This window comes from Dryobates pubescens, chromosome 11 (assembly GCF_014839835.1).
Source record: "Dryobates pubescens isolate bDryPub1 chromosome 11, bDryPub1.pri, whole genome shotgun sequence".
NCBI lineage: Eukaryota > Metazoa > Chordata > Aves > Piciformes > Picidae > Dryobates > Dryobates pubescens.
In genome coordinates, this window is record NC_071622.1 from 10461381 (window position 1) to 10472378 (window position 10998).

General features: G+C 49.4%; 1 protein-coding gene across 1 annotated transcript; it reads left to right on the forward strand.

Annotated features, from left to right (window-relative positions):
- The first annotated feature begins 738 nt into the window (after positions 1-738).
- RNASEL (ribonuclease L) lies at positions 739-10878 on the forward strand. Its single transcript, XM_009902003.2, has 6 exons — positions 739-2213; positions 3236-3324; positions 5326-5516; positions 6038-6155; positions 8437-8558; positions 10743-10878. Exons 1-6 carry the CDS (start codon positions 776-778, stop codon positions 10876-10878), a joined length of 2094 nt encoding a protein of 697 aa, XP_009900305.2. The 5' UTR covers positions 739-775.
- Positions 10879-10998: the final 120 nt, after the last annotated feature.

Genomic DNA, 10998 nt, shown 5'->3' on the forward strand with positions numbered 1-10998 from the left:
CTGATCACTTGAACCAGCCTTTGCAGTCAGGAAAATGGGTGTTGGAACTCCAGCTTTTCCATGTGCTCAATAGATGTGGATAGATCAGGTCCTACCTAATTTACCTCTTCATGTCATGAAAAGCTTAGGAAAGGCTTCTGGTCAGGTAGAGTGTCTTAATTGCCTCTGGAGCAGGAGGAGTTAAGTTTGGCTTTCTGTCTCATTCCAGATATTGGAATAGGGACTTTCTGAGATGGGGTGTGTGGGTGCCACCCAAAACCAAAGGGCAATGCCTGTTTCTGCCTACCCGCTGCAATCTCCACCCTTATTAGGTAACTTGTAGTAAGGCTGAGATAACAGCCTGGGCTCTCGCCCATCCCCTCAGTCAGATGCCCCAGGGGACACCTGCCTGGGTTGTGATTGGTACTGAGATCAGGCAAGCAAACATCATAAATACCTATGTTTGGGCAACTGCTGAAGTCATGCTTCTTGCCAAGCCTTAGTTCTCTTGGCTGGCACTGGCATTCCTGTCCTTATGTGCCCCTCACACAGACCTGCAGGACACTAAATGCAAATGAGAAGCTTTCACAGCCTAATAACACACTTTCTGTTTATTGATTAGGTGAAGATATTGAAGCTGTTAAAGCAGCAGCCTGTCCTTTGCAACCTGTTTCATCAGCCAAACACAGAGCATCCCCCACAGTAAGTCACTGAGCCCTGCATCTTTCTCATCCTTCAGTGGGATCCCTGGGCTCAAGTGAGGAACATCAGAGGTACAGAACTCTGTCTGACCACCATGGAGCCCGAAGCTCACACTCAGCAGGAGTCATCCACCCCTTCCAGCACGGAGACAGCAGAAGACCTTGCCTCCAAGTTAAATGCTGCTGTGAGGAGCCATAATATAGATGATGTGCTGGAGCTGCTGGAGAAAGGGGCAGATGTGAACTCCAAAGCAGAATATGGCTGGACACCACTGCAGAGCGCTGTGCAAGATAATAATGAGGACCTGGTCCGACTTCTGCTGGATAAGGGTGCTTGTCCACACGCCAGGAAGGACAACGGTGGCACTGCACTTACCGAGGCAGCGATGGTGGGAAATGTGAATATACTGGAGCTCCTTCTTAGTCATGGCTTAAATATTAATGACCATGATGACAACGGCTTCACTGCATTCATGGAGGCTGCTTGTTATGGGAATGAAGAAGCCTTGAGATTCCTGTTTAGCAAAGGAGCAAATGTGAATTTGAGGAGGGAAGTTAATGAGGAGAAAGCAAAACTGCTTAAGGGAGGTGAGACAGCGCTGATGGATGCTTGTAAAAAGGGCCACTTCTCAGTTGTAAAGACTCTTGTCCAAGAGATGGGGGCTGATGTGAACATTTGTGACAACAAAGACAGGAATGCCTTGATCCACGCCCTCAAGGAGGGCTGTGCCAAGTCGGCTGTCTCCATAGGTCATTTCCTGCTGGACCATGGTGTCGACGTGAAGAGCAAAGATGAATGCGGGAAAAGTGCCCTCATCCTAGCTGTTGAACTGAGAAGCAAAGATTTGGTGGAAACCTTGTTGAAGAAAGGCGAAATAGACATCGATGATGCAGGTGAGGAGGGCAACACGGCGCTGATGGTAGCTGTAGAGAAAAATGATTACGAGATAGTCAAGTTGTTGTGTGAAAACGGGGCGAGGACCGACGTTGGGAACCTGATTGAGGTCGCCAACAGGAACCGCGCTCATGAGACGGCGCGTCTCCTCCGACGACACAACGCCAGGTTTGTGCCGGCAGCCCTGCAGGACTGGGAGCCGAGCAGCAAACGCTGGAGGGACCAGCTGAAAAATCTTCACAGAATGTACCGCCCTATGGTTGGCAAACTGAAGACCTTCCAGTACATCAAGCACAGAATTCTGAACACTGCCCAGGGTGGCATCTACCTGGGGCTCCACGGCGGCACGGAGGTGGCAGTAAGAATAAGACGTAGCGTGGAGGGTGATGAAGAGAAGAAGTTCTTTGAAGACTGTGGTAGCTGTAAACACCTGCTGAAGCTCTTTCAGTCTGAGAAGCACAAGGATGACCTGTATCTGTGCTTCCCTCTCTGGGAGAAAAGCCTGGAAGAACATCTGCAGGAGCCAGCAGAGCAAATGGATTACAAAGATACTCTGAGGATGATCTTCCAGGCAGTGGGAGAGCTGCACTCCCTTGGATTTGCTCACCAGGATCTACATCCCAGGAACTTTTTCATAGGTTATTTCTTGCTTTCTCAATGTTTTCATTTTGTTTGCCTGTTGCCTGTAGCTTAGAAAAGAAAATGTTGGGCTGCATCAAGAGAAGCATAGTCAGCAGGTCCAGGGAGGTGATTCTCCCCCTCTACTCTGCTCTGGTGAGACCCCACCTGGAGTACTGTGTCCACTTCTGCAGCCCCTATTACAGGAAGGATCTGGACATGCTGGAACATGTCCAGAGCAGGGCCATGAGGATGATCAGAGGGCTGGAGCACCTCTCCTGTGAGGACAGACTGAGGGAGTTGGGGCTGTTCAGTCTGGAGAAGAGAAGGCTTCGAGGAGACTGTATAGTGGCCTTCCAGTATCTTAAGGGGGCCTCCAAGAAAGCTGGGGAGGGACTTTTTAGGGTATCAGGTAATGATAGGACTAGGGGGAATGGAACAAAAATAGAAATGGGTAGGTTCAGATTGGATGTTAGGAAGAAGCTCTTCCCCATGAGGGTGGTGAGACACTGGGACATGTTGCCCAGGGAGGTGGTGGAAGCCTCATCCCTGGAGGTTTTTAAGGCCAGGCTGGATGTGGCCGTGAGCAACCTGCTCTAGTGTGAGGTGTCCCTGCCCGTGGCAGAGGGGTTGGAACTAGATGATCCTTGAGGTCCCTCCCAACCCTAACAATTCTATGATTCTATGTTTCATAACTGTCTCTTAAGAACCCAGGGGGTGTTTTTGTTCATCATGGGATGAATGTGGCATTAGCTCTCCTCTTGGAATAAGGACAGATATGTTTACAGGCAGCCACAGAGGCCAGACAGAGCAACTTCACATGTCTCATTAGACCTGCCATCCTTTCTGGTTGGACTCAATAATCTTGAAGGTCTTTTCCAACCAAAATGATTCCATGATTCTGGGGCTTTGCAGAAAGGTCAACCCACAACAGATCTCTTCAGAGAATTGTTTTCTCAAGAAAGGGCTGTCCAGAAGTCAGTAACAGGCTGTATCAAGGCTTTCCATCATTATTTGTTAATGGTTTCTCTTATTTCCACAGATTTAGATGGCAAAGTATACTTGGCAGACTTCGATAATAGAAGAAAGTTGATTAAAGACCAAAAGGAACTTGTAAACTCAGATTTAAAGGTAACTCCTCCAAGAATCAATACCTGGATTAAAATTTCAGGCTCTCTCTAGTACTTTCTGTTGCTGTGAATCCTAGGGGAAGCCTCCCTGCATCCTCAACTAGAATACAGCCTGATGTTTTGGGGAAGGCCCATAGAAGAATAGCTGCTGTGTAAGGATGATATGGATGTGAGGCGGAGGGTATCCACAGATCATGTTCACCAAAATCATGTTCACAGGGTGTCTCCTCTGTCTCTGTGCATGCAGCTTCAAAGTTTGTGTTTGTATTTGCACATCTGCACACCTGTAGGAACATGTTCACTGAGAGCTGGGCAGACAGGAGAGCTGGGCAATGAGAAATGTTAATGGCATGAGGTTTAGCACATCTGAGTGCCAGGTTCTACACATTGGCCACAACAACCCCATGCAGTGCTACAGGCTGGGGGCAGAGTGGCTGGAGAGCAGTCAGGCAGAAAGGGACCTGGGGGTACTGATTGATAGTAGGCTGAACATGAGCCAGCAGTGTGCCCAGGTGGCCAAGAAGGCCAATGGCATCCTGGCCTGTACAAGGAAGAGTGTGGCCAGCAGGAGCAGGGAGGTCATTCTGCCCCTGTACACTGCACTGGTTGGGCCACACCTTGAGTCTTGTGTCCAGTTCTGGGCCCCTCAGTTTAGGAAAGATGTTGACTTGCTGGAAGGTGTCCAGAGAAGGGCAACAAAGCTGGGGAGGGGTTTGGAACACAAGCCCTATGAAGAGAGGCTGAGGGAGCTGGGGTTGCTTAACCTGGAGAAGAGGAGACTCAGGGGAGACCTCTCTGCCATCTACAACTCCCTGAAGGGAGGTTGTAGCCAGGTGGGGGTTGGTCTCTTCTCCCAGGCAACCAGCACCAGAACAAGAGGACACAGTCTCAAGCTGTGTCAGGGGAGGTTTAGGCTGGATGGTAGGAAGAAGTTCTTCACAGAAAGAGTAATTGGCCATTGGAATGTGCTGCCCAGGGAGGTGGTGGAGTCACCATCTCTGGAGGTGTTTAGGGAGAGACTGGATGGGGTGCTTGGTGCCATGGGTTAGTTGATTAGATAGTGTTGGATGATAGGTTGGACTTGATGATCTCAAAGGTCTCTTCCAACCTGGTCTGGTCTATTCTATTCTATTCTATTCTATTCTATTCTATTCTATTCTATTCTATTCTAATGAGTTTCCACAAGAATAATGTAGCGTCCTGCACCCAGGGAGGGACCACACCATGCACCAGTACAGATTAGGGGTTTGCCTGCTGGAAAGCAATTTACCTTGGGGTAAATTGTCTGTGGAACAGCAATGTGTCCTTGTGCCCAAGAAGGCTAATGGTATCCTGGAGTGCATTAAGAAGAATGTGGCCAGCAAGTTAGGAGAGGTTCTCCTTCCTCTCTGCTCTGCCCTGGTGAGACCACATCTGGAGTATTGTGTCCGGTTTTGTGCTCCCCAGTTCAAGAGGGACAAGGCAATACTAGAGAGTGTCCAACAGAGGGCTACAAGGATGTTTAAGGGACTGTAACATCTGTCTTGTGAGGAAAGGCTAAGAGACCTGGGGCTCTTTAGTCTGAAGAAGAATGAGAGGAGGTTTTATTAATGCTTACAAATATCTGAAGGGTGGGTGTCGAAAAGATAGGGCCAGTCTCTTTTCAGTGCTGTCCTGTCTGTAATAGGATGAGAATCCACGGATACAGACTGGAACACAGGAAGATCCACCTCACAATGAGGAAAACTTTACTGTAAGGGTGCTGGAGCACTGGAACAGGCTGCCCAGAGTGGTTGTGGCTCCTCCTCTGGAGACCTTCCAGACCCACTTGGTCACACTCTGATGTGACCTGCCCTGTGTCATCCTCTTTTGGCATGGTGATCTCCAGAGGTCCCTTCCAACCCCTGCCATTCTATGTGTGCACCCATATACACAGTCTGCTCATTCAGGAGTACTGTCCTCTCTCATTTGGTAAGGAAGTGTCATGCACCTGGCACACAAGCAGCAATGTCTTTCTTTGCAGGCTCTCGGCAGGCTCGTGCTGTGTGTTTTAACTGGGGGTAGGAAACCCCTTGAGCAAGTCAGTAAAGAGGATTTGGCTTGTGATCCCCTAGATTATGAGGAGGCTCTGGACCTTGTGAAAAGCCTGGACTGTCATGATGAAGGAGGCTTGGAAGGTTTGAGCAACCACCCCTATTTCTGGAACAAACAGCGGTAAGTCCCTGGAGCACAAAGGAGAAGTTTTCAGTGTGGGATTTGCCTGTAACGCTGGGAACAGTGATGGTGAGGGGTCTGGAACATCCCTCTTGTGAGGAGAGGCTGACAGCCTTGGAGCTCTTTGGGCTGGGAAAAAGAAAACTGAGTGGGGATCTTATCAATGCATATAAATACTTAAAGGCTGGGGGTCATGAGGATGGGCCTGGGCTCTTCTCAGTGGTGCCCAGTGATAGGACAAGGGGTAACGTGTACAAACTGGAACACAGGAGGTTTCATCTGAACTTAAGGAGAAGTTCCTTTACTTTGAGTGTGGGGACACTGAACCAGGCTGCCCAGAGAGGCTGTGGAGTCTCCTTCTCTGGAGACTTTCAAAACCCACTTGAACACATTCCTATGCAACCTGCTCTAGAAGTACCTGCTCTAGCTGGGGGGTGAACTAGATCTCCAGAGGTCCCTTCCAACCTCTACCATTCTGTGGTTCTGTCCTGTTGCAGCTAATGAAGTTGTTTGTTCCACAGCAGGCTTGATTTCCTGAAGACAATATGGAACAGAATCAAAATTCTCCTTGATGGAAAAGCTGTCTTTAAAGCTCCTAATGCTGCTGAACGTTTTCCTTATCCACAGTGGACCACGAAGGTAATCCTCTTTGCTTTGGATTTATACAAGGACATGAAGGCAGAAGTTGTTCCCAAGTGTTTCACAGTGCCTGTTTAAAACCATAAGTGAAAAGAGAACACCCCCCCCCCCCCCCCCCCCCCAATACAGGTAACTGGGGGGATTAAATCTAAGTAGTCATGTAGTCAGAATCATAGAATCAATAAGGTTGGAAAAGACCTCAAAGATCATCAAGTCCAACCTGTCACCACAGACCTCATGACTACTAGACCATGGCACCAAATGCCACATCCAATCCCCTTTTGAACATCTCCAGGGATGGTGATTCCACCACCTCCCTGGGCAGCACATTCCAATGGCTAACAACTCTCTCTGTGAAGAACTTTCTCCTCACCTTGAGTCTAAACCTCCCCTGGTGCAGCTTGAGACTGTGTCCTCTTGTTCTGGTGCTGGTTGCCTGGGAGAAGAGACCAACCTCCACCTGGCTACAACCATCCTTCAGGTAGTGGTAGACAGCAATAAGGTCTCCCCTGAGCCTCCTCTTCTCCAGGCTAAGCAACCCCAGCTCCCTCAGCCTCTCCTCACAGGGCTGTGCTCAAGGCCTCTCCCAAGCCTCGTTGCCCTTCCCTGGACACGTTCAAGAGTCTCAATGTCCTTCTTAAATTGAGGGGCCCAGAACTGGACACAGGACTCAAGGAGTGGCCTAACCAGTGCTGAGTACAGAGGCACAATCCTCAGGACTAAAGACATTGCTCCTAAAGGGAGCTTTGTTGCCTGGGATAGTAGTAAGGGGTGGTCAGGGAATCACAGAATTATTAAGGCTGGAAAAGATGCCTAAGATCATCAAGTCCAACCATTACCCCAATAAAACCATGTCTCAAAGTGCCATGCCTACATGTTTTCTGAACACCTGCAGGGATGGTGATTCCACCACTTCTCTGGTCAGCCTGTTTCAGTCATTACAGAATTAGCTGGCAAGCCTTCACATGTGTTTGTTGGTGAGCCCTTAAGCTGAGCACTTCCAGCCCTTGCTACCAGTAACTTTCTGGCTAAAGTTTTTTGTCAGATTGGCTCAAAGCCAGTGAGACCAGGCTTGTTTTTTTCTGGTAACATCCTGGAAAGTCATGCTGCATCATTTGAGATCTGACTTTCTTGCTTCTGCATGGCAGCCCATTCAGTCTTCTTAACAGTGAAACAGTTGGACCAAGCCTCCTGAGCCCCCCTTCCCTCCAGGCATGCATGAAAAATCTCTTGTGCCCTGTTAACTGCCCTAACATGAATGCCACACCTTGGCAAGGCAGGAGAAGAAATGCTTGGCAGAATCAAGGGGTCTGTTTGGTGCATGTCCTGCAGAGTGAATGCCTCTGCCCCTGCTGGGAAATATGCTTTTAAGGGTCACAAGATCCACCCATGCAAGCTGACATCCCTGCAGAAAGGCAGTGGCTCTGGGGAGTGGAGGTAGATGTGCTGCTTTGGTGGTGTGTGATAGGCAGAGAATAATCTAGGTGCTGGGTTCTACACATGGGCCACAACCCCATGCAGTGCTACAGGCTGGGGTCAGAGTGGCTGGAGAGAGCCTGGCAGAGAGGGACCTGGGGGTAGTGATTGATAGTAGGCTGAACATGAGCCAGCAGTGTGCCCAGGTAGCCAAGAAGGCCATGGCATCCTGGCCTATATCAGGAACAGTGTGGCCAGCAGGAGCAGGGAGGTCATTGTGCCCCTGTACACTGCACTGGTTAGGACACACCTTGAGTCCTGTGTCCAGTTCTGGGCCCCTCAGTTTAGGAAAGATGTTGACTTGCTGGAAGGTGTCCAGAGAAGGGCAACAAAGCTGGGGAGGGATTTGGAGCACAGGCCCTGTATGAGGAGAGGCTGAGGGAGCTGGGGTTGCTTAGCCTGGAGAAGAGGAGGCTCAGGGGAGACCTTCTTGCTGTCTACAACTCCCTGAAGGGAGGTTGTAGCCAGGTGGGGGTTGGTCTCTTCTCCCAGGCAACCAGCACCAGAACAAGAGGACACAGTCTCAAGCTGTGCCAGGGGAGGTTTAGGCTGGATGTTAGGAGGAAGTTCTTCACAGAGTAATTGGCCATTGGAATGTGCTGCCCAGGGAGGTGGTGGAGTCACCATCACTGGAGATGTTTAGGAAGAGACTGGATGGGGTGCTTGGTGCCATGGTTTAGTTGATTAGGTGGTGTTGGATGATAAGTTGGACTCAATGATCTCAAAGGTCTTTTCCAACCTGGCTAATTGTAATTCTTAATTCTAATTCTATGTGTTTGTTTTTGTTGTTTTGTTTTGTTTTCAGATTGACAAATGTGTTCTGGCTGCCATGACGAAACCTCCCAAAGCAAAACCAATCCATTACTCCAACAGCGTCATCGACCTGCTGAGGTTCATCAGGAACCTGGATGAACATGCAAACAACGAGTATGTGTTCACATCCTCACTCCTGACACAGCTGCATTGCAGGCAGCATCTGGGTATTTGTAAGCATCAGTGAGATCAAGAGTAACATCATCTTCAGATGGTTTTCCAGAAGGGAGAGAACAGGGAGGTGGGAGAAAGTCTGTTAGAGACCATCTCGTTACGGGGGCTGTCTCCTCCAGGAGTGCAGCAGTGTGAGAAACATTGTGTATCACAGCAGAAAGAGGTCTGGAGTCAGCCCTCACAATTACCTAGAGGTATGAAAATGAAGTTAGCTCACAGGATTGGACCTCAGATTTGGAAGCAAAATCTGATTCCCAGATCATCTCCCACAGATGAATCACAGAATGGTAGGGGCTGGAATGGACCTCTAGAGATCATCTAGTCCAACCCTCCTTGCCAAAGCAGGTTTACCTAGGGCAGGCCACACAGCAACACATCCAGGTGGGTTTTGAAAGTCTCCAGAGAAGGAGACTGCACAAATTCTCTGGGCAGCCTGTTCCAGTGCTCTGTCACCCTCATGGTAAAGAAGTCTTTCCTCGTGTTGAGGTGGAACTTCTTGTGTTCCAGTTTGTGTCCATTGCCCACCGTGAGAGTGGTGAAGCCCTGGAATGGGTTGTCCAGGGAGGTGGTTGAGACCCCATCCCTGGAGGTGTTTAAGACCAGGCTGGATGAGGCTCTGGCCAGCCTGATCTAGTGTGAGGTGTCCCTGCCTATGGCAGTGGGGTTGAAACTAGATGATCCTTGTGGTCCCTTCCAACCCTGACTGATTCTCTGATTCTATGATCCTATCACTGGGCACCAGTGAAAAGAGACTGGTCCTCTCCTCTTGACACCCACTGATCCTCAACCAGAACATCCTCCACCAGAGCTGTCACTGCAGAGACACAGCAGCAGCCTCAGAGAATTGGTGGCAGACCCTCTGCACCTTTGCTTTTGGAGAGCGGCCCATGGGGTGGAGAGGTGTCTGTGACAGCTAAGGCAGGACAGGGCTCTGCAGCAGAAGACAGCATGAACTTCTGGGCCCTTAGTTTTGCTGCGGGCTGGGGTTGGTTGCCAAAACTCCAAGAAGGTTTTTAGACCACTCTTAAATATTTGTATCATCTTTTATACCTTCAAAAAGCCTTCTTATCTACCTTGCTAGTACTTCTGAAGTGCTGATGCTGACTGTCCTGAAGTGCTTGGAGATGTGGATCAGGAAGCACTGTTCCTGTTAGAAAATCCTGTTAGGAGGTCTTGTCTCCCAAAGAACTGCTAGAGTCTCCAGCCCTCTACAGTCATGGGAGCTTGCATGTGAGGTTAGAGGTGGTGTGAACTCCCAGTGATGGTTTCACTGATTCCTGTGGCCAGCGTTGCTCTGCAGTGAAGATGCAGGTGGGATGAGGTAGATGGTGCTGGAGGTGCTGGAGGAATAGTGGAGAAAAAATGGATTGAGTAGCTTAGGGAAGGTATAGAAGAGCTGCAGCTCAAGGGTTTCTAGGAAACCTTTGGGAGGTCATTCTGCCCCTGTACTCAGCACTGGTTAGGCCACATCTCGAGTACTGTGTCCAGTTCTGGGCCCCTCAGTTTAGGAGAGACGTGTCCAGAGAAGGGCAGCAAAGTTGGTGAGGGGTTTGGAACACAAGCCCTATGAAGAGAGGCTGAGGGAGCTGGGGTTGCTTAGCCTGGAGAAGAGGAGGATCAGGGGAGACCTTATTGCTGTCTACAACTACCTGAAGGGAGGTTGTGGCCAGGTGGGGGTTGGTCTTTTCTCCCAGGCAACCAGCACCAGAACAAGAGGACACAGTCTCAAGCTGCACCAGGGGAGGTTTAGGCTGGATGTTAGGAAGAAATTCTTTCCAGAAAGAGTGATTGGCCATTGGAATGTGCTGCCCAGGGAGGTGGTGGAGTCACCATCTCTGGAGGTGTTTAGGAGGAGACTGGATGGGGTGCTTGGTGCCATGGGTTAGTTGATTAGATAGTGTTGGATGATAGGTTGGATGTGATGATCTTGAAGGTCTCTTCCAACCTGGTCTGGTATATTCCTATTTCTATTCCCTATTCTATTCTATTCTATTCTACTCTAAACCTTCCTGCATTTTCAGAAAGCCCCTGGAATGGCTTTTTCCCTGCAAGGGAGGAACCAGGGCATCTGAGACACTCCTTGGACAAGCTTTAAAAATCCATTTTAGTTTTGTTCTCTTTTAGGATCAGCAAGGTAACAGGAGACCATGCTGAGTATTTCTTGAAGCTCTTCCCAGCACTCACCATGTATGTCTACAACAGCCTGCGCAGGCATCCCAGGTACAGACACTTAATGGAATCCCAGAGCTCTGCCAGTTGAAAAAGGCCTTCAACTACAACCATTATCTAACCACCAATTCTGGTGCCAAATCAGGAACTTTGCAGACATTTGGGACCCTTCTCTGCAGGGTGTCACTGTCTCCTGCCCCACGTCTAATCC

Coding starts and splice junctions, on each gene's coding strand:
- RNASEL (XM_009902003.2), top strand. CDS start 776: ATGGAGCCCGAAGCTCACACTCAGCAGGAGTCATCCACCCCTTCCAGC. Junction 5,517..6,037: donor TATTTCTGGAACAAACAGCG/GTAAGTCCCTGG, acceptor TTTGTTCCACAG/CAGGCTTGATTTCCTGAAGA. Junction 8,559..10,742: donor GATGAACATGCAAACAACGA/GTATGTGTTCAC, acceptor GTTCTCTTTTAG/GATCAGCAAGGTAACAGGAG.